The sequence below is a fragment of the Pogona vitticeps genome, chromosome 3, assembly GCF_051106095.1.
Source record: "Pogona vitticeps strain Pit_001003342236 chromosome 3, PviZW2.1, whole genome shotgun sequence".
NCBI lineage: Eukaryota > Metazoa > Chordata > Lepidosauria > Squamata > Agamidae > Pogona > Pogona vitticeps.
Window position 1 is genome coordinate 85,492,017 of NC_135785.1, and position 24,640 is coordinate 85,516,656.

The 24,640-nt window shown below is 39.8% G+C and overlaps 1 protein-coding gene across 2 annotated transcripts in view; it reads right to left on the minus strand.

Annotated features, from left to right (window-relative positions):
- Window positions 1–24,640, minus strand: part of PTEN (phosphatase and tensin homolog) — a 77,044-nt gene that overhangs the window by 22,951 nt on the left and 29,453 nt on the right. The window contains exons 4-6 of one of the 2 annotated variants that reach the window (XM_072995279.2): window positions 22,471–22,607; window positions 16,137–16,180; window positions 9,064–9,302 (exon numbers count right to left, since the gene is read on the minus strand). In XM_072995279.2, coding sequence (XP_072851380.1) covers window positions 9,064–9,156 — 93 coding nt within the window. In that variant the 5' untranslated portion in view covers window positions 9,157–9,302; window positions 16,137–16,180; window positions 22,471–22,607. The remainder of the gene's footprint in view (window positions 1–9,063; window positions 9,303–16,136; window positions 16,181–22,470; window positions 22,608–24,640) is intronic. The other variant, XM_072995278.2, reaches the window with a different exon arrangement.

A 24,640-nucleotide genomic window follows, 5' to 3' on the forward strand; every position in this document is an offset into this window, starting at 1 on the left:
GGGGAAACAGGGTATATCATTGGAGGGAAAGAAATAAACTCCATGGCATAGCCCTGCTGGACTATGGTTAAGACCCAAATGTCACTGCTGGCTGTGCTTTAGGTGTTGATGTATGCCACTAGTACAGTGGCAGTGAGATGTTCTGTGCTTGCGGATCTCAGCTGGTGGAAAGTCAAATCTGCTGCTTGGATTTCTCATCAGCATTTAGAGATAGTAGCAGACCTATACTTTAGCCTTAGGGAAGTGGCTGAAGTATTGAGAAGACAGTGCTGGAGACAGTTTCAACCAGTCTGCTGAATATCTGGTAAATGCTGGCTGGCAGGAACATTTTCAGTAAGGACTTGGGTAGGCTTCTGAAGATAAGCTTAGTTGTAGTTCTTTCCTTGTACAGGTTGTCTATGATGTTATCCGTGTTAGTGTTTAAAAAGCATTCATCATCAAAGGTAAATCCTCTATGTGGGATCTTGAATCATTAGAGATACCTGCTGATCTAAGTCAGGCAAAATGTCTGAGTGCTACAGCTGTGGTTGCATTCTTTGCGGGACATTCAGTGGCGTGATATGCAGCATTTATTTCTTGGGTCTCAAGGGCCATAGCCTCCTGCTTGAAAATCACAGCACCTTTTTATCCTCCAGTAGGCTGTCAAGGAGAAGTTGCATTTTCTCCCATTAGAATCCATGGTAGGTTCCCATCACCAGCTGGCGATTGATAACTCTGATTCCCAGAGTGACAGTGAAGTAGATTCTTCTCCTGATTGTGTCCATCTTTCTTTCCTCTTTACTGTTAGGGGCTGTGCTATGGTGGCCTTTGGATCTTGTCTATGAAGCTTAAACTATAATAAAATTAGGTTCAGGATGTTTAAGGAGGAATGTGGCTTCCTTATTATAAATCTAGAAAAAAACTCTCTACATGTCTTGATGTTGGTAGTTTCTGTCACAACTCCCTTGCAAGGCCCAGAAGGAAGAAAAGATGCCTATATGGACCAGATGAGTAGCGTTCTTGTTGATGTGATCATATACACTGGGGTTCCCAAATCTCAGTCCGCGGCCTGGTGCCGTCCATGGCCTGGGCCACAGAGACAGATCTCGCACTCCCCCCGCACAGCCCCTTTGCACACACGCACCTGAGCACCCCTGCCCCTTTGCACATGCGCTTGCACGAGTGTCCCCAGCTTCTTCACACATGCACGCGAGTGACCCCCGCCTCTTTGCGCATGCATGTAAGCACAGGGGGGCGCATTCCCTGCATATGGACCCTGCCCTTCTCCGTGGTGACAAAAAGGTTGAGGTCCACTGATATACATGATTTGTGTGGGATGACAGCACCTGGATTTCAAACTGAAATAATTTAGCCATGTTGAAGATGAAGTCAGAGTGATTTCTAAACTCCTCAGAAGGAGATAAAGGGTTAAGGTCTTGACATCAGACATGGGAATTGTGACCAGTATGAAAGGTGAGTTATCAGAGAGTTCATTACTGGTGTGTTTGGAACTGACTGAACTGCTGATAACAGAGTCCTTTTCTTCTTGTGTAGGTGAATGGTGCTTAAACCTGGAGGAAGATGGCAGGTAAGCTGATCTGGCAAATGCTTTTTGAGGGTTCCGGTTTAGCTGCTTCAAAAACTTGTTGACAGACCTCCCGCCCCACCCCCTGCACGCACTCACCCCGCAAAGGCTGTTTGCGCCTGCACACACGCTCGTGAGCATGAGCGAATGGTGGCACGGTGCTCGCTCACATGCGCAAGTGGCAGCATTTGCATGTTCTCACACAAGCGCAGTGCATGAGAACGAGCAGGCAGGCGTACAAGCATGCTTGTTTGTGCATGCGCACAAGTGCAAAGATGCCCCACCTTCTCCAGCTGGTCCACAGGGTGAAAAAGGTTGGGGACACCTGCTCTAGAAGATTCCAATGATGTGCATTCAGGTATTGAACAATCCCGTATGTGTGACTATACAGAGACTTTGAAGAAGAATGCATGGTCCTCACAGTACTCTGACAACAGTGTGAAGGCTTTGCATAGATCCAAGACAGAACTAAGGCTTGGCAAGCTACCACAATATTATTCATCTCTTTTAGCTAAGCAACAGCTATTAGGTGAAAGGACTACATTATATACAGTGGACCCTCGACTTACAGATGGCTCGACTTACAGACTTTTCGAGTTACAGACTTCTCTGGCTGCAAAATTAGGTTCGACTTGCAGCCAGAGAATCGACCTACAGACCAGAAAAAAACAAAAATGGAACAAAAACGGCCAGTTACGGGATTAATCGGTTTTCAATTATTGTAGGTCAATGGAGACTCGACCTACAGACTTTTCGACCTGCAGCCACCGTTCCAATACGGATTAATTCCGTAAGTAGAGGGTCCACTGTATTATGCTTTCCAGTATCATCCTATACTATTTTAAATGATATAAACTTGTAAGAGAATTCTTGCTGCAATTAGGCGTTTCTGATTATTCCAGGTTTTCACTATTCTTTTTTTGCTATTCTGCTTGTCTCTAAATAAAGTAATATTTAAAAAAATGTCAGGAACTTAGCTTGGTTTATTGCCTAAGCTTTGCATTATGTCCTAACCATCTGGGTATTCTGAAAAGGATGATCTTCTTTAATTGAATGTAGTTTTCTCTAGAATAGTTTTCGTCACTTTTATCTAATATAATTCATTTATTATATGCAGCTTTAAAACAAATCTGATGCTATGAAATACAGAAAGAAAACAAGGTGCTTACTGAGATTAGCATGTAATAATCTTGAAAATAATATTAACGTTAATCAGAAGAGTGCACCAACATACTGAACTATTCAAAATCACTGGTGCAAAAATGCAGTAGAACAGAAAATAAAAATCATTATAGTATTTCTATCGTGCTAATTTACTTTCAAAAATGGTGAGAGAAAATGCTGAACATAGTACAAATTGCCACTAAATGAGAAAATATTTTTTTCTTCAAGATTCTCTTCTACAGGAGAACCCTCCATCCCTCCTTGTGAGATTTTCCCAATCTATGGGTTTCTTTTTCCCCTTACAGCAGCAACATAAATATAACTCTGAGATTTCAAATTAAAAAGAGTCCAAAACAAAACTTTGAGTCACAGCTATCACCCCCGAAAACCACTAGAGAGGAATACAGTTATGATGTGCCATAGAATGAAGTCTACTAAAGTTCATCACCAGCTACACAATATCACATCCTGACCAATGACTCAAGTAGCCATTTTTGGAAAGAGACACACAATATGAATTTAGTAGCATTCACTGAATTCAGCATAACAAACAAGAAATATTAGATATATGTTTACTTTTCATGTAGTATTTAAACTTATCAGTATCTTAAGGTTGAGGCTAATAAGGCAAGACATACTCTAGTAAAAGCAGTACATTCAATTCTTCTGAAAAGACTTCTTAGTTCCATATAGATAAGAGAAACATATCTCTTTGTAAAATAAACTTGTTGCACTGCCATATGTACAAATATCAAGTTATACATTTTCAGCACTTTTTCTCAGGAGCAAATGTAATTTTTTTAAAAAAATGTGCTGAGATGCTACTAGAGATACCACCTTGACTGAATTAAACAATAATAGAGCATGGCTACTTCCCCATAACAATTCACTTTTTTGCCAGCCCAAGTCTGGGTACTTTTCAAATGAAGGTAATCATATCATCAACTTCTCACTCACATCAGGTCTCAACATTATCAAAATGGCTGCTGTATTTTAATATGAACTGAATCAAAGGATGGAAAGCCCCTATTTGCTAGGATTCTGGCAGGTAAGTTTTGGACTGGTCATATAAAACTACATCTCTCCAAATACAGGACACTGAAGCCTTACTCCCAATCAAAGTGGATACCCAATTTAGACCAACCACTTGGAAGTTGATAAGAAGCCAGTATTCAAAGATGTATAGTGGTGCCTCGTATTACGACGTTAATTCGTTCCAGCGAAATCGCTGTAGAACGAAAACGTCGTAATGCAAAAATAAAAAGCCCATTGAAATGCACTGAAACCCCTTCGATGGGTTCCAATGGGCTGGAAACTCACCGTCCAGCGAAGATCCTCCATAGGGTGGCCATTTTGGTGGCTGTCTTGCGAGGAATCCCTTCCAGAAAACAGCAGGGAGCCATTTTATTTACCCGGAGGCCATTTTGAAACTGCCGATCAGCTGTCCGAAAATTGTCGTTTTGAGAAAAATCGGTTCCCGAAGCAGGAATTTGGTTCCCAAAGCAGGGAACCGAACATCCCAAAGTGAAAAACCCCTATTCAGACCATTGTTTTGCGATCGCAATTGCGATCACAAAAAGATCATCGTAACGCGGTTTTGGCGTAATGTGGGGCAATCGTAAAGCGAGGCACCATGGTACCCACATTAATTTGTCTCAGAAAGTTGCCAAAATTAAATGATAAACAACAACAATAACCCTGAAGCAAAAATATTGCGGCACTTTAAAGATGTCTATTTCACTGTGAGCTTTTGTGGATCATAATCTACTTCTTCAGATACACTTTGTATTTCTGCATACTGTTAAGACAGGTCATGACCAGGTGAGAGCACCAACAACAGTCTTTAGTCAGAATGCACCATTGACCCATCCAGGTTTTTCTCATGAGAAGTCAGGTATTTCAGGTGCATACTGCAGCTGGTTAGGAAAACTGCTGACGGCACTTGCTCATGGCATTCTTTAACTTTATTACCATAAAGGAGCCCAGAATAATACAACTGAAGATTGTCCGGATTAAAAACTGCAGCATCCCCTTTCCACAGCTATGTTAGAGGAGACAAACACTGACAAGTATTGGTTGGTAAGGAACAGAAAAACAATTACTGATTAAAAGCATAATTCTGAAACATAATGCTATTTGTCAAATGCTGTAAGTAAGGAGAGTTGATAAGCACAGCTGGGAGTTGACTGATGCAGGGGCCATCAAAACAGTTAACTTTTGTGATGGCAACTTTGTAGAAAGATAATTTGTCTTGGTAAGTTGTTTTGTCCATAACTGATATGAGAATAAGGAACCAGGTCCAGCTACAGTATTTTGGACTGCTTTATGGAAAGGAAGCTAAAGAATGTCAAGAACATTTTCATTATGGTATATGAACAATGGTGTGTTGTTTAGAGACCTATGGAAAGCTCAACATGCTACTACATGCACTCTGACTGAAAACACAGATCATTTACTTCTCAAGGAGTGTGGTCTGAGTAATACCTTATCTGTTTTACTCTCTATGATTTTTTAAAAAATTAAGACATGTTTTCATTGTTTCTATCACATTTTATCATGCCCTGATATCTGAAATAAGAGCAAGTCAAAGTGCTTAAATCAATTTCTGTGAAGTGTCTGACCTGAAAGTCCTCATCAAGAAATATAAACAGAGAAAAAAATTATATTTAGGACACACAATGTTTGTGGAAGGAAGGTTTCCCAGCACTAGTAAATATTTTCATAAACTTCCCATCTGGCATGAGAGGCAAAATAGGAATTTTAAAATGATAATGAAGTCCACAAAGAGGACACAAAAGTGTACCTCTGCGATATTGAAGTGATAAGCCTTTTTCAGGACCCAGAGATACAATAGGTATAAATACCAAAAGATAGATATAGGTAACTATATCCCGATGAACAAAGATTTGCTCTTTGACATTATGTTAAAACTATAACATACCTGTGCACACAATAAACCAGAAATGGATCTCCGAACCTCTGTCTGACACTGTAGAATACTGGCTTTCTTTAAAAACTTTGTTTTGATCTGCTAGGACAGGCAATAAGCCTCTTTGAAATGTAAACTGGTAACTTATGAAGCAAAAAAATGGACAACTGAGAAGGCTACTGTGTTGTGCCCAAGGAACAACAACAAAATCATGAGATTGACTGAAATCCAGTGGTAACTTGCAATTAGAGAAGGCTCATTGATTCAGTGAGGATTTGGTGACTCAACTCCTCGGCAAGTTTCAATCATTTAGTGGGCGTAGTCCAGTTGAAACTTATTACTAGATTTTAGCCACTCTGTAATACAAAGGGTCCACTGAGTCACAAGGTATAACGTATGATAGCTATATGCAAAGAAAACCACCTGCTTAACGTAGAGCTGCTGGAAACAGAGCACAGATGAAAAATTTCATATAGTCAGAAATACTATTTGCAAAACTGCTAGTCTGTACTAGATTTGACTGCTCTTTCTTAGGAAGCCTTATTTGGATGTGACCTCTCTTGGTTTATGAACATCAAGATTCATTCTATGTTGCTATCTGAGAGGCAGAAGGACTTAAGTGATCTGTGAGTTGTGATGATGGAACAGAAGCTAATGATACAGTGGTGCCTCGCCTAACGATTACCTCGTTAAACGACAAATCCACTTGACAATGAGGTTTTTGCGATTGCTTTTGCAATCGCAAAACGGTGTTTCAATGGGCGATTTTTTGCTTGACGATGATCGGTTCCCTGCTTTGGGAATTGATTCTTTGCATTACGACAATCTAAAAACAGCTGAAAGTCGGGTTTCAAACTGGCCGCCCACTGTGCAAAATGGCTCCCCGCTGGGATTAGGACGGATTTTTCACTGTACAGGCACTGGAAAATGGCCGCCCTATGGAGGATCTTCACTGGACGATTAGGTATTTAGCCCACTGGAATGCACTGAGTGGTTTTCAATGCATTTCAATGTTTTTTTTTCCCCTGCTTGACAACGATTTTGCTCTACAGCGATTTTGCTGGAATGGATTAACGTCATCAAGCGAGGCACCACTGTACTTGAAACTGCATCCTAGCAATCAACATATTGCAATTACGATGTTCATTCCCCAAAAATAACATAATGGAATTTCTTATATAGCAATAGAACATAGTTCAACAATTTTAATATAGATGATTCTGTTCCCATAAAATAGCATGCTTTTTATTAAGCATTTATTTAAGCATTATCAAATTTTCTATTAAGTACAGATTCAGAAAGCTAATCAGTTTTACAATTCCTATTTTACATTTATCTTAGAATATTTTACATTATAGTAAAGTAAGATTGTCAATTCATATTTAGAAACCAATGAGATTAACTGTAAGCTAATCACTACTTCATATATGGGGAATGTGAAAGGAGCCTCCCCAAAGAACATGGGGATTGTGAACATATTTGAGTGTCCCTGGGCAATTACAGCACTTTGTCAGCTGATCCTTCTCCTCTACTGGATGAGCAAATTCATACACATTACAGAACCCAAATTTTGTACTGTGTAATAAGCCAAAAAGGAAGCCACAGGCTTTTCAATATGCAATGGAATATAATTTCCAAAGTTTCACACTAACATTCAGGGGGAAAATCATGTCCTACTTTCTTATTCTACATATATCCAATGAGTATTAATTGGATACATACAGTAATACCTTTGAAAGAGTCCACTGAAGACTTCAAACTGTTACAATTAGAAAAATTAGGTACTTCAGAAGCATGGAACTATTTGTTTTACAAGTACAGTTGCTTTTCAATACTGTGAACTAGAGATCAACATAGTTATACTTTATGTGTAGTAGAAAATAGATGCGACGTCATGCAAAACCCATCCACACTACTTGTCACCCTTGAGAAATACAAATGCCTTAAACATCTTCCTACTCAATATGAAATACAAGTAAAATTTTATTTTCATCAGGATGCCACAATTCATCTGTCTTGCACAACAACATGTTTTTGTTACTGTTATTACCTGTCATGTTGTTCACTAACACATTACATGTCTGAAGTCTCTAAATATACTAACAGGCAAATAACGATATTTGTAATCTTGTATTCATAAAATAATAATTAAGTTTCATCAAGTTTATTCCAACTTGTGGCCATCCTCTGCAGTGTTCTCTGGGTACAGGGTACTCTGAAAAGGCTTACTATTCTCTTCTGGAGATGCTCTTGGACTATACAGTTTGCCCAGGGCTACATAAGCTTGCTGTTCTCCTAGCAGGCAGAGTGGAGAATTGCACTACGAACCTCTGGCTCCACAGTGAAGTAACCAACTCATTGAATTAATCTTCTTACGTTCAAATATCCATGTATATATATCTACTTGTGTGAACACAATGCAGCTACAATCAAAGCGATATTGCTGGTCCTTGTCCCTTATTTCATAAAGAGTAAAAATAAAATCATCTGCCATCAAGTCAGTTCTAACTCATGCCAATCCTTTTCAGGGTTTCAAGGTAGAAAGTACAAGGTAGAAAGTGGGATATCACTCCCTTCTTCTGGGGTGGGGTGGGACTGCAGCTTGTTCAAGGCCACACAGGCTGGCTCTCAGGGTGGATACAAACCATTTTTTAAAAAAAAAAATCAAATAATGATTTAAATAAAAAAAATGATTTTAAAAATTTAAATTGTCAATTAAAAAAACAAGTCCGCCCTGCTGGCTCTACTCTATAGGAGTAGGGGAAAGAGTGGGAAAAAGAACTCTCAACCTCTGGCTCCACAGTCAGATACTTAAACTACTGAATTTCATAAACAGCAGTTCTCAAACATATGGAACTGGCTTAACAGGTCTTTATGAAAGCAAAATAATGGGAAAGGTTATACAGAAATAATACTGCAAAATACAGCAGTACATCTCTTTAAATTGATCCTTTCTTCACGGGCTTCAGAAATTGAGGCTTTCTATAGGTAGTTAATTTTTTCCTAGAGGAGCTATTACACTTAAAAGAAATGAGAAGACTTGCTGACTGGCTAAAATTGGATATACTACAAAGAGAATTCTACTTTCCATGGAACTGGTAATAGCCACTTTGTTTGGCAAGGACTAACAATTCACATTTTCTCTGTTTAAAGCTATCAGCATTCTGAAATAAGAACTGTTAAAAATTTGCAGGTTCTCTGTTGTTATAATTGGAAGTAAAAAAAAATATACACTTGTATTTTCCTAATGACAACAGATTTCTGGCCAGGCAGCTATATCAGCCTCCAAAACCACACTAAAATAGTACATTCATAGTACATAAATACCAAAAACATATGTTAAAGACATTTTACACAACTTATAAACAAAGGAAAAATGGATGAGTTGCAAAAGCAAAGTTCTCACCTTTTTATCTCTGGTCCTCACTTCCCCATAGAAATCTAGAGCTTCTTGTGCCTTTTGAAATCTTCCTCGATGTAACAAATATGCACAAATCATTACACCAGTTCGTCCCTTTCCAGCTTTACAATGGATTGCTGCAACATGATTGCCATCTTCACTGAGCCATCGATCAAGATCTTCACAAAAAGGTTTGATCAGCTCCAGCTGTGGTGGGTTATGGTCTTCAAAAGGATACTGTGCAACTATAAAACAGAAACACTGATTAAGCATCCGATTACTATTAAGTGCTACTATTAAATAACACAGCAGCTATTAAGTAACATATTGAAAGTGATTATAGGATTCATACCAGTGTAGAACAGTGGTCCCCAACCTTTTTAAATCCCCCCATGTTCCTGCGCATGCGCAAAGGAGTGGGAGGGCGCTCGTGTGGGCGCTCACTCATGCGCAAAGGGTGGCACTCGGGAGCACTCGTGTGCATGCACGAAGGGGTGGGGGAGCGCTCACACAGGCGCAGGCACAATAGGGCTTTGCAGGGAGAGTGCATGCAGAGGTGGGGGGAAGTCTGTCTCGGCCGCAGACCGGGAGGTAGCTGAAATATTTGTGTCCAAATGTAACCAAGTAGCAATTTATTGAGGTCCATCAAAAATTAACATTCCTTTTCTTGTAGACTACTAGAACAGGTAGCGCTTAAGTAAACTTTAGTTATGTCACTGATAGCTCACCATATCTGATTGCTAAGCTGACTCTAGCTTCAGGCATGATAGTTATGCAGGTCTGATATAAAAAATATGATGAAGCACATCACAATTAAGTTTTTCTTTTCATATCACTGCAATTCAGAACTAGATAACTATGTGTAGAAAACTTCTGATGCATTCTCAGACCCCAAACAACATCACTGCAGCCTAACAGATTTTAACATTAACAGCAGGATATGATATTATGAAGCTAGCTGAAGAGCAGGGCTCAATCAGGAGCTACAGATCATAAGAGCTTTTTAAAAGAACTATGACTCACGAATATGAGAGATGCATTTTTCACCTGCATTTTATGCTTCATTTATAGACAACTTTCTACTCGGACAATCACAGTTCTCAGGCTACAAAATTAGGGATTGGCCTTTCACATCTAAACAAAATACCACAAAACACCAAAGAGGCTCTATTTCATGTAATTCATGTTATTTTGGTGACTGCTGAAGGAGAGTTTCCAAGGCATTGTCTAATTTTTAGTGCCTTTGTATGTCAAATAATTTACAATTTTCATAATCCAATACCATCACAAGGCTGTCAGCAGCAGATTAAAATGTGCAAGAGGTGAGAATTTTGAATTTGTAGAATGGCCTGGAACCCAGAGTGCTATCTGCTTCAGCCAAAACTGTGTGCTGAGCTCCTGATGCCCTACATCTAAGATTCCTGCCTGCTGACCTGTGCATCCATCTTGAATCCTTTCCTTTTTTTGTCTTTTCTTTTTCTTTTTTATTAGAGGATTTCCCCCAATCCCCATTTCTTTTGATTATTTTTGCTGCTGCCTTGTCTGCCATTTGCTCTCAAAGAAAAGTCATCAAGTTCCATGAGTGGGAGATTCTCCCCATATTCTGGCAGCTACCTTATGACTGGTATTTTGATGAGGGGGGAGGCTTTGTTTGTTTTTCTTGGGTTTTGTGAGAGGGAATGCTGTGTGTGTTTTTTTATTTTACCATTTTACCTGGTATATTTCACTGTGTATTTGTTCTGTTGTGGTGAGTGCTTTCTCTGATGCATTTCTTTAAATTGTTATTTGGTTAATTTACTGGACAAAATCCTGTTCATGCAGGGGCAATGTAAAGTTACACTTACATAAATGTGCTGGGCATTATACAGCAACAACAGGGATCACGAGATCAATTGTACAATTCCAATTCCTACTGTAGAGCAATGTGACACCTGAAATGTTTCACAGATAGCACTTCCACTTTGGGGCTTTTCCAGCTATCATAGATGCAACATTGAGTTATGCCCATGAAGATACACAAGAGGATTTTGCCCGTTATGTATTCATACTGTTAAAGGTGTAAGTTTTGTTTGCTTACAGGGGGTGTAGTGGGATAGGGAAGTGGACATTATTACTGTTGCTTGGTTACATGGTTGGCTGCTTTTTGTTGGTTGGGCACAGCTGGAAGACTTTTTCCCTTCTTGGTCTTCATGGCATGTTGTTGTTGGCTGCTTTCGTAAATGGGTAACTCTGAGTGATAGGCAACCAATCACTGGTTGACTAGCTGCACCTTCCCTTTTTTCAGTTGTCTAAGCCCAAAGGGTTTGTTGTGCTGAGTAGGTGGAAGTGAACTCATTTTTAAAAAAGGTCATAATAAGTGTCTGCATAGGTCTGATGGTTATTCTACTTTTTCATGTACTGCTGCCTGATTTTTTATTAGACTGATTCTCTGTTGCGTTGCCTCTGCTTTTTTGGAGTAGTTTTTAAGGGATGTTTTGAGGTTTTGGACTCCCAAGGAAATATGAAATGAATAATCCAAAAGGCTTTTCCCTTTCATGTAAAACAAAAGGACTGGTACACACACACACAAACACACACACACACAAAAAAACCAAACAAACATGAAACTGAAAGAAGTATCCCCCCTCAAAAGAACCCAAAAGGGAAGAAATATAAACATTTTTGTCATACACACACCTATACAAAACTATATAAATGAAAGACAACAAAATACAGTGGAGGCATTCACAGATGCCACAATGAAGAATAGATAATAACTTGTCTCCAAAGGGCAAAAGATTGTGAAAGCAGGAAAAAATTATCATCTGGTGGAAAGAAGTAACAAAAAAGAGTCAGCGAGACCTCATGTGGCAAGCTCTTCCATAATCTGGGTGCAAGCATGGGAGAAGGCATCACTTCTTGATACAGACAATACTGTATCCATCACAACAGCAGGCAGGTTGATATGGGAAGAACTTGTCCATAAGGTAACTGTGACCCAAACCATTTAATGCTTTAAAAGTATTTGCCAAACTATGAAGTCTGCCCAGTGGAAAAAGCTGTGGCAACCAATGCACCTACTTCAGCAAAAGAGCAACATTATCCCAAAGGCTAATAACTACCAGCATCCTTGCTGCTCATTCTGGATCAACCAAGCTTTCTAAAAACTCTTCCAAGATAGTGTCATGTACAATACACTGCAATAATCCAAAGCAGAGAAAATTAAATCAATTTTATCATAGCCAAATGTTATCTCCTCGGGAATAGGAACAGTTAGTGATGCAGCACCGTAATCTGGATAAAGGACTCCTGGCCACTCTTCTCACACAGCCATCAGCCAAATCCAGGAGCATCCCCAAAGCACAAATCTGAATCTTCAATAACTGCAGTACTCCTGCCAAAAGCACCCAAAACCCTACTTCACAATAATCTGAACACAAGAACAGGGTTCCAGGCATGGTGTTAACAGTATGTACCCTACACCCACCATCACTCCAATACCACTAGGAAATCAGTAACAGCCATCAGACCTGAAGAGGAGATTTTACGTGTCTGGCTCCCTTGAAGAGGGCTAAACTTTGTCTCATTTCTGACCTGCAGCATCTTTGTTTGGATTTTTTTTGTAGATACAATACTAATAGTCAACAAGAATGTACAAAGATAACTACAAAACAAGGATTGATATTCATACTATTTCCCCAAAAATAAGCCCTAACCTGAAAATAAGCCCTAGTATGATTTTTCAGGATGCTTGTAATATAACCCTACCCCAAAACTAAGCCCTAGTTAAGTGAAACCCCACCCTCCACCATTGTGCAGCATTGTGCAGCAACCAGAAGATGACACGACTGTAAAATAAAACATCACCTGAAAATAAGCCCTAATGCATTTTTGGAGCAAAATTTAATATAAGACCCTGTCTTATTTTCGGGGAAACACGGTAGTATTCTATAAGAGTCTCTCATTGGCATTGTGTGATGATAAATACAACTCCTATTCTCAACAGGCATATACCAACAAAGCTGACAGATAGAATTTTGAGTGTGTTGTGGCCACTAAAGAAAAGGCTACCATGATGGATATGGCAAGTCACAAAACACCCATCCATCTCCCAAAGCATAAATTGATTAATCTGAGACAACTAACTGAGCCACAAAACCAAATACAAGATAAAGGTGTTTATCAAAGATGGCAAGCTGGTGCTCAGAGAAACACAGAATATGCCCACATCAGAAAGTATAAAAGATCTCAGGCAAAACATAAATAGCACATAAACATATAAACAATAAGTCCATAGTTTGTAATACTAACACCAGGAAATGTGTGTCTTTACATTTCTTGTCATGTGGTAGAAACCATGTCCATTTTTTTTACAATTCTACACAAGTAAATGTGTATGTCTGAAAACTGGCAAAACCATGATTGAGTCAATAGGAAAAATACCTAAGTATATGGAAAAACATTTACCAAAATATGTACAAGTTTCCATGCAGGAAAACAATGCAACAAAACTGACAGATTTTCACATCCCCAGCAGATACAAACACAACACATTAAGCAAAACACACAAAGAACAAAACCAGAGGAATATTTGGAAACAAAGATTATTCTGGAGGCCAGCACATGCCTATTTTATTATGGCAGCCTCCAAGCCTTAAAATTTAATGATGACGATTATGATAACAACAAAAGCAAAACAGGAAGAGCAAGAAGGTAGAGCAGCCTGATGGGCACTAAGAGACATCTCCATAAGGTATCATGTTGTGAAACAAAAAATAAATAAACAAACAAAAAACACCTATGTTCATCACACTAAACATTGGCTCTGCCTAGAGATGGAAAGAATACTTGCTAAATACTTATCTCAACAGGTGGTAAAATCTCAATGAGGAGATGTGATACAAAGAACTTCCACCCATTCTAAGTCTCTGTATTTTTTGTAAAATGTCTCCAATATTTCTCCTTGAGGAGCAAAGCACGCACACAAAAAGAATGGGTGATCCTTTAAAAAGATACTACTGAACTATCCAGTGCCTCAAATTCGAAATAAAGTAACAGCCAGTTTAGTTCAAGGCATTTCTGTATTTTCTTTCCCCATCTACCGCAACAACGAAATTGGAAACTTTAACTTACACAATGCTGTAGTCTGAAAAATTTAGTATTCACTATGGCTCTTAAACAAACCACCTACGAACCACAGTTTGCAAAGTTAGCTTGTATTAGTGAACTCTCTGCATGATTAGCAAGTGAATTTGATCTACAGCCCACCTTTTCCTGAAGAATGGTATTTAACACACCTTACAATAACAGTTGAACAGACGCAATTACAGTGGGGTCTTGACTTAAAAACGGCTCGAGTTAAGAACATTTTGACTTAAGAACCACTCTCATAGGAAAATATTGACTTGACTTAAGTACTTAGATTTGAGTTAAGAACTGAAAAAAACCCACATGGGAGGCAGGGAAAGTGCAAAATGTGAACTTTCAGTTAACTGTTGGCCAGTGAAAAGGGTGCCTGTCTGCTTCCTCACTCCTCCCAGCGTTTAAAGAGTGGATTGGGAGACAGTCTTCAGACTGCCTGGTACTGTACTGCCTGGACTGTATTTTCCCTGCCTTCCCTGAACCTTTCTTGACCTTAGAAAAAAAGAAACAAAATATCCCCCTCTAGTGGTCGAAGGCGGAATAGCAGCTTCCCATTAGTTTCTATGGACGGAAAAGAGCAGATACGGATCAAATGGTTTTCAATGCATTCCTATGGAAAATGCAGATTTGACCTGAGAACTTTTTGACTTGAGAACTGCCTTCCAATACGGATTAAGTTCTCAAGTCAAGACCCCACTGTAAAATAACACATAAAATTGATACAAGAATAAAAGGTTTTAAACACAACAGAAAAAAGGCCCCACCAAATTAAAGCCCTTTCTACTGTAAAGTCAGTTGCCAAGTGACTACTTGAATAAGTTGTTCTTGGGCTGTTGCTGGAAAATTAACAGAGAAGAAATCAACCTGCTCTTTCCCAACAAGGATGTTCCAAAGCCTTGGATGAACTTTTGGAACAAATCATTTCCAAATTAGGGTGAACTTATGAATTAATCACCTCCGAAAAGCCCTGTCATAAATTGTTGTTGTTTAGTCGTTAAGTCGTGTCTGACTCTTTGTGACCCCATGGACCAGAGCATGCCAGGCCCTCATTTTAGCTTCTAGTGAGAATTCAAAATTCATTTGATCTAGAACCCACTTAATTATTTTTCTTGGCAATTCACGGCATCTGTAAATCTCCTCCATACATGGAGACAAGCCACACGGTGCTTTATAGGTCATAATTAGTTCTCTTAATTGTGTCTGGACATGATCCAGGTTGAGATGCAACACAAAGCTGAGAATGACGGACAACCAAAAGCTTCCAAACCCCTTCTCACATGCTGGAGGACAGAGAGAGGAATGCCGATGTAAGTCTTGTACTAAACTAAAATATAGTCATCTGAACCATGTGAATAATAATAATAATAATTTCTAAAAATGGACCCAATTATTGCTATGCACAACTTAACACAAAAATACATATAGTAAAGTTTTGTTAGACTCAGATGTATCTTTGCCACTTGCCTTCACTAATGATTTGCAATTTCTAACTTATTTTACTCTGATTATCCAAAAAAATGTACCACAGATCAACATAGCAAGACAGCTATATTATGCTGATCTGATGGCTTTATCATGAAAAATCAGTTCTCTTCTATGAGACTCTTTTTAACTTTAAATGTTTACAGAATATATTCAGCAATTTCACCTTACTCTCAAGTACTTGTCTGCTAAAACTTAAGACACAGAACTCTCAAACAAAACAGGAAATGCCTTACATGAAAAAAGGAAGCACATTGTAATATATTTACACAACCAGATCTAATAAAAAAATTCTTGTCTAAAATATATATGCTACATCTATACGCTATCTGCAGCCTACACAGAAATTATGGGGTTTCAAATGAGTAAGGAACCTATGGCTTACTAAAACACTGAGCTTCCTCTCTAAACAATTTCAATTTACTTTATTTCTTATTCTACAAGGAGAATAATGTGATGTGATGGAACAAACATACCTCTGCAGTTAAATTTGGCTGTGTCATAATGTCTTTCAGCACATCTGTAAGGAAAAAAAATCAATACGTTAAGGACAAATCTAACACATACCAAGGTGACACATACTACCCATATTCAAATGCTTGCAAACATTTACTACATCCATGATATTACATACAATCAAGAGTTCTGTTAATCTTAATATCTGAATATTGTGAAGTACCAAGAGCTCTTCGACATATGAAAATACTAATCCATTTGAAAATATGAGTTTAAACATTACTTGGGGTTTACGTTAAAGAAGAAATAAAAATACATAAGCAATTAAAAGATAAAGGTAAAAGTTCCCTTTTACAATTTGTCCAGTCGTGTTCAACTCTAGGGGGCGGTGCTCAGTCCCTTTTCCAAACCACAGAGCAGCGACAGCGAACCAATGGGACGCAGAGCCCTTTCTGCCGGCACACGAGTCAGAAGTGACCAGATCACTACTCTCTCTCCCCCCCCCCCCCCGCCCGCACAGCCAAACTTGAGAAGGCGGCTGCAGCCGTGGTGCTGGCACTCTGGCAAGCGGATCCAGAGCAGCTGGTGCTGGCAGCGGATCCAGAGAGGGGCCTTGACGCACCTCCATGCCAGGATTCCCCCTTCCGCCGCTGCCACTTCCGGTTCCGCCACGGCACACCGTCCGCTGTCCCCCCCCCCCCCAGAGTTTGGGCACGCGAGCCCAAAAAGGTTCGCCACCACTGCCATAGAGCCAGCGTTTGTTCATAGACCATTTCTGTGGTCACATGGCTAGCGTGACTAGACATGGAATGCCGTTACCTTCCCACCGTGGTGGTATCTATTTATCTACTCGCATTTTTACATGCTTTCAAATTGCTAGGTTGGCAGGAGCTGGGACACGAGATGGGAGCTCACTCAATTCGAACTGCTTATCTTTTGACCTTGCAGCCCGGAGGCTTTTTGTGGTTTAAACCGCAGCACCACCACGTCCCTTACATAAGCAATTACTTCTCTTTTATTTGAAAAACAAAATAGAAATAAAAAGTAAAAAGAGACAAAAAAAGTGATGGCCCATTAAAGACTATTTTTTAATTTCTTTTTTATATGAGTTTTTGTGAACATTTGATGAACAGGACTTGTCCACAAAAGTTTACATTAAAAAAAATAGTCTTTAAAGGGTTACCATGTTTTTGTCTTTTTTTTAACTTTTTATTTCTGTTTTTCTTTTACCTATAATGCTTGCACAGGCTACCCCTTCTACAACTACATTTTATTTGTGATATTACACAACAATTTCCAGGCAACATAGAAATACTAAATATGACATACAGGTCTTCTGAGAGTAACAGAAAAACAGTGTACACTATTAGATAACAGGCCAGACTGATTATGAAGGGCTGGATTCATCTCTCTAGTCAATCCTAAAGCCCAATGGATGGGTGTTATCACCCCATTAGCCTTCAGCCTAATCACTTATCCTATTGCAAAAACAGGAAAGAAATATCCATACATATCACCCTGTGTCATTCTGTTAATAGCTAAATATGAACTGAGACTCAAGTTGAGGCTTGCTGGTTCATGTGTGGTATGCAAGTGTGGGGTAGTTTTCTTGCGTACAGTGCTCAGCTCTAGAATGTTCCAAATGATCCTCTGCACAGGTACAGAAGACACAAGGAAGAACATGGCTAACATAAAACTATGATTTTTTTTGTAATTGCTTCTACTATGAGGGACCCTTGTTAAATCTTTGATATCATTTCAATTCTCAACTGATTGTTTATTTTTAAAATAAACAAACAAAGAGCTACAGGACACCATATAATTGGATGATATACAACTACATTAAGAAATACTAAGAAAATAGAGGTAAGGGGTGTGTGTATGTCTCATACAGTATATACCAAGCTAATTTTGTAGTATTTTAAAAATGCAATTAGATTAGCATCCTGTGTTGCATTCAGTTTCACTAACCTCACTGGTCTAATACTATTACTCCAAAAAAGGCAAAATGTCATCCAAGAATTGTCAGCTCTGATTTAGTCTATAAATAGTGGACATATGCACATGTATATGGGCATTTGATCCTGCCAAAAACAGGGAATAAAGAGGCAAAAAGACACTTAAATAGGTATTTTTCCTGCTGAATGGTGAAACAGTAAATCTAATGTTCCTGTATTCCCACTATGAAGGCAGAATAACAACACAACATACAGGAAGTACTATGCAGACGTATTATGACTGGGGGAAAGAATCCAACTAATGACCATCTAGAACAGTGGTTCTTAACCTTTTTGAAAGTAACGCCCCCTTGAGCCATTGAGGAAGTTATCATTGCCCCCCTCCCCACAGTGATTATTTATTTATTTATTTATTTATTTATTTATTTATTTATTTATTTATTTATTTATTTAAGACACTTAAATCCAATGACCCCTGAAAACAAAATTAAATTCCAAGAAAATGAAATGCCCCCCAAAAAGTAACATTTAATGATTTAGTTGCAAGTGAATTTTAAGACGCAAAAAGAAATATAAAAACGGCATAAAAACAAATACAGGAACTAAAAATTTCAAGACAAAAAGTCTGAACCTAAATTAAAATTGGAGGAAAATATATATTCATGCACACTGTAAAAAGGCTGCAGCCATCTTCACAGGTTTGGCTTGCTCCAGTGCCCCCCTACCGCCCCCTTTTGCTCCAGCGCCCCCACGCCGCCCCTTTTCGTTCCACCGCCCCCCTGAAAAATGAAATCGCCCACTGGGGGGCATTATCGCCCACGTTAAGAACCACTGATCTAGAAGACAACATGAACAGCAGGACTGCAAACTGAAAAACATCTGCTTCCAACCACTAAGTAATACTATTAATTTGGTTTCAACTGGCTTCATTAAGTGCACAGACAGAATTTTTATTCCCAATTTTCTGATGGGAGTTCACCACATTTCTGTGTAATCTCTTTCCCCAGCCAGACAGGAACCTTGAGTTACAAAAGAGGAGGACAGAGGGGGGAAATACTAAATACCAGACAGCCCTTTGTTTCATGAGTTGAAAGAGAAAATCCAACCAAAGACCACCAAGGATGGAATTTGAAATCTACGTTCCTAACCTGTATCTGTAGCCTGCATTTTGGGACTTATGTTTAAGAAGTAGACCAGGCACCAACATCTGCCATAACTTTTGGAATGTTCATTTTTTTCCAGCACTGTCCACGATATATCAGTGCAAAGCCTGACGAAGACTAATGTAGGACAAAAGCTAGCAATTTTTTCAGTAGTCTAATGAAGGTATCACCTGCCCTTGCTTTTGTACCAGTCATCTTTTGATCATATCTAGTCTTCCACCCAAGGCAGACTTAAGACATTTTTCAGTAGAGATGTGGAACAGACCATGCACATACAGTACTCCCATGTCAAAAAACACACTTCCTCTTCCTTTGTGAACACTGCATAAGAAACATCCAATTTTAGATTTTAAGTGTTGTAACAGACTAGTAGAATTCAGAAAATGTGATGTAATATGTAATTTTCTTAAATCCTATGCAAGCAGGGGTGGGAGGGAAGGTCTATTAGAAAAGGAGGGAAATGAGCATAATTTAGATCAATTGTCTTCTCAAACTCTGCTGTCATTGTAAAGAAATGTCAATTGTTCAGTTTCACTGCAGAAATACTTAATACTCTTAGTAAACTAAACTTTTTACACAGAGATTAAGGAGAATTTAATAGTCTTATTAAGTACAGTGGTGCCTTGACTTATGAACGTCCCGACATACAACCATTTCGAGTTACGACTAGCTCCGGCTACAAAATTTTTGCTTTAAGTTGCGGCCGGAGCGTCAAGTTACAAACAGAAAAAGGGGGGAAAGGGGGGAAAGGCGGAGAATTCAAATTGCTAACCGTTGGTAGGCGAAGAGGCTGCTTCTTTGTAGCTCTTTCGCTCCAACGGTTAGAGTGAGTGTGATCAGAGGCGGCTTTGGACTGCCTGGTAAGGTAAGGTGCTGCTTTCTGCTTTTTAAAGACTGTTCTGGGTGGGGTTTGCACTGTGGTTTTGGGCTGGGTGGTGGGATTATGTTTATATGCTGTGATGGGTCTTGCAGGGTTTGTTTTTTCATTCTTTGTTTGTTTGTTCCCATTTCTGATAGGTCTTGGGGGGTTGTTTGCTTTTTGGGTTTTTTCCCCATTTCCGATGGGTCTTGGGGGGGTTTGTTTGCTTTATGGGTCCCCCCCCCATTTCCGATGCATCTTGCATGGTTTGCTTGCTTCTGCTTTGCTTTTTTGCATTTTCAATGGGTCTTGCACGGTTTGCTTGCTTTCTGCTTTGCTTTTTTTACATTTCCGATGGGTCTTGCACAGTTTGCTTGCTTTCTGTTTTGCTTTTTTTGCATTTCTGATGGGCCTTGCACCGTTTGCTTGCTTTTTGTTTTGCTTTTCTTGTATTTCTGAAGGGTCTTGCACAGTTTGTTTGCTTCCCCCATCCCCTTCAGCCGGAATGGATTAATCGCATTTCCAATGGGTCTTGAATTGTTTTTCCTTTTCTTTCTTTTTTGTTTGTTTGTTTTTTGGTGATTTTTTTCTTCGGCCGGAACGGATTAATTGCATTTCAATGCATTCAGTGCTTCGACTTACGACCATTTCAAGTTACAACCGGAGTCTGGGAACCAATTAAGTTCATAAGTCGAGGCACCACTGTATTAAGAAAATCTAAACATTGCAAACATTTTGCCTGACTATTCTTTTGAAATTCTCATTTCCTTACTCAGTAATAAAATAGGGTTTCTAAATCACAAGGTCTTTAGACTAGCTGTCCCCAACCTTTTTTGGCAAGCTTTGTGCGCAGGTGACATGTCACACTTGTACACAGGTGCGCAAGTGCAACAGGCCCGCACGAGTGCAACACGCCTCACACGAGCACAACACAACCACCGTGCGTGCGGGTGAGGGGACAGAGATCCATCTACACAGTCCAGTTCCAGGAAGCCCACAGATCGGCACCAAGCCGCGGACCACGGGTTGGGGGGCCCTGCTTTAGACGATTTGTGTATGACCAGTTTACTTATTCAAATTCAACCAGATAGACAACACAGATATGTTGACTGGAATCCCACTGTGCAGTTACACAAATGGCACAAATTTTGAAATTTTCTTAAGTTAAGAAATCTCCATTGATATTATCTGTTACATATTGAGTCACATAACCAAAAGAAACAAAAGAAAAGAAAACAAGCTATAGACTCCCTGTCCACACAGAAACAAATCCTACTTCAGGAGAGCTAAGTAAGTGGGCTGTCGCACACCTTATAAAACTGCTATAAACTAGAAACTTTTATTTGGATAGCACAAAGTTAAGACAACAAAATGTATCCAAGGCTATCAGTATATCCATAGTTTGGTCCCGGATCTTTAAGAGCAAAGTCAAAAGGTAAACTCAACAGCATTAAGGTTGAAACATAAAGTGGCATGGGAAGAATCTAAGTCAAACTGTTCCACACTGTTCACGGTAATGCACACGCACAGATCAATGGTGACTCTTCCTAGATAGAGATGGCCTCATTGCCATTGTTCACACACAATATAGCCAAAACATCATTGCACAGCACTGAGAATGATGTCACCAACAGACTGCCATTAATTAAAAAGTAATTGCCTCTATTTGGGTTACCTACATCATGTGCTCAACGAGACAATGTGGCATGCAACTCAAAATTTAAGCAGAGATTCTTTAAGTAGTGTAAACTGCTAGCTATGACTTTCCCACTACACTGATGTAGCTATGCAACAAGATACTGATCTACTTTACTGCAATAAATTGTATTTAGGACTGGTCTTTAACACTCTTCAGAAACTTAAGCCACTGAAAATATGGCAGCTAAATTACAATGTTGGACACAATGGTCTATAACGCTGCACCTAAGCTGAAAAAAACTTTATTGGGTTCCAATGCAAGATATTGATTTATTAATCAATAATGTATCAATCCCAAGAAAAAAATCAAGTAGAGGAACATTCCCAAGTTTCCTTTCATTTCCATAAAAGAAAGAGAACATCTGGAAATCACCTCCACATTGTCTGCTGGTGAACTACAGGAATACTGTACATCTCAGGAACCATTTTTGGTATTTTAAATGCTCGTCTATTCTGGATTTAAAGCTTGGAATAATGATATGAAAGATTTACTTTCTTCAACAGTGATAAAGAAATGTATGGGTGATAATATGCATTCACAATTATGCCTTCAACATTGTTAAGATATATCTACTTTGGAGTGTTAGAATTGATCATCTGTCTTGCTTTGTTCCTATAATTGTCTAAAAATTATGAGGTTTATAAATCTTACAATGCTTGAATTAAATATACCTACATAACAGGAAGGGACGTGGTGGCGCTGCGGGTTAAACCGCAGAAGCCTGTGCTGCAGGGTCAGAAGGCCAGCAGTCGTAAGATCGAATCCACACGACGGAGTGAGCTCCCGTCGCTTTGTCCCAGCTCCTTGCCAACCTAGCAGTTCGAAAGCATGTAAATGCGAGTAGATAAATAGGTACCATCTCGGTGGGAAGGTAAAACGGCGCTCCCTAGTCACGCTGGCCACGTGACAACTGAAACTGTCTTCGGACAAGCGCTGGCTCTACGGCTTGAAAAATGGGATGAGCACTGCCCCCTAGAGTCGGACACGACTGGGCTAAAAATGTGAAGGGGAACTTTTACCTTTACATAACTGCCACATGAACCGTTGCCAAATAGTATCAATTTAATGAGGAATTATACCAGAAAGATCTGGATGTCCTGGGCAACCCAGATAGTGTGGCTGCTGACCTTGAGCCAGACATCCTGGAGAGTGAAGTCAAGTGGGCCTTAGAAAGCATGCCTAACAACAAGGCCAGCGGAGGTGATGGCATTCCAGTTGAACTATTTAAAATCTTAAAATATGACACTGTTAAGGTGCTACATTCAATATGCCAGCAAGTTTGGAAAACTCGACAGTGGCCAGAGGACTGGAAAAGATCAGTCTACATCCCAATCCCAAATAAGGGCAGTGCGAAAGAATGCTCCAACTACCATACAACTGCACTCATTTCACACACTAGCAAGGTTATGCTCAAAATCCTACAAGGTAGGTGTGAAGGAGAGAGAGCCAGTGTGCCGTCCTCCATGAAGCAAAGTGCAGAGGAAGGACAAGGATGTTTGGAGGGCATACTGGTAGAAATAGAGCAGGAGAAAATAGAGGAGAGAGTCTCTGGAAGTGTGTTTGGCTGATGAGAGAGGGGAGGAGCTAGACTTGATTGTATGGGAGGGAAATATAAAAGAGACAGAAGGCACGCGAAGTTTCAATATATTAACGGGCGTGCAACCAGACAAAAAGGACCAGGCAGTGCAGACCGAGTGGAGTGCCGGACAAGAGGGCTTCGCCACGCTCCTCAAGGAATTCCCCAACCTCCAAGCTGGAGGCGGACTACTACCTGACCCTAGAGACATACGCGTGAGGGGAGAAGACTTGGAACCGTTGGAATGGACGGTAGTAGTGTATCCGCGCAACCAATGTGGGGGGAGGAGGGTGATCCATCCCAGTCCCTCTTTACTCCAGCCTCAGCGAGAGGGAGACTGGTTGAGACACCCCTGTTGTGGGATGGTGTGTGTGGTGAGGAGCACCCCCCTGAGGCCCATGACCGACAAGGAATGATGTGGTCCAGCCCCTCAATAAGAAGAGACGTTCAAATCCCTGAGGTTAAGGTGCGGCGATATCATCCTTTGCCTGAACTTAATTTAATGGATCTCTTTGAACCAATGGAGTTAAATTTATTTAGCAATAAATTCAGTTGTGTTAAAAATAAGGAACAGCCTCTGATTCTCATCAGGGGTTGCACACGGCAACTAACGAACCTAATTACAGTAGGCTTCAGCAGTATGTGGACCGAGAACTCCCAGAAGTACAAGCTGGATTTCGAAGGGGCAGAGGAACTAGATACCAAATTGCTAACATGCGCTGGATTACAGAGAAAGCCAGAGAGTTCCAGAAAAATATCTACTTCTACTTCATTGACTATGCAAAAGCCTTTGACTGTGTGGACCATAGCAAACTATGGCAAGTCTTTAAAGAAATGGGACTGCCTGACCACCTTATCTATCTCCTGAGAAACCTATACGTGGGACAGAAAGCAACAGTTAGAACTGGATATGGAAAAACCGATTGGTTCAAAATTGGGAAAGGAGTATGACAAGGCTGTATATTGTCCCCGGGTTTATTTAACATATGCAGAATACATCATGTGAAAGGCCGGACTAGAGGAATCCCAAACTGGAATTAAGATTGCTGGAAGAAATATTAACAACTTCCGATATGCAGATGATACCACTCTGTTGGCAGAAATGAGGAGGAATTAAAGAACCTCTTAATGAGGGTGAAAGAGGAGAGTGCAAAAAAGAGTCTGAAGCTCAACATCAAAAAACTAAGATCATGGTCACTGGTCCCATCACCTCCTGGGAAATAGAAGGGGAAGATATGGAGGCAATGACAGATTTTACTTTCTTGGGCT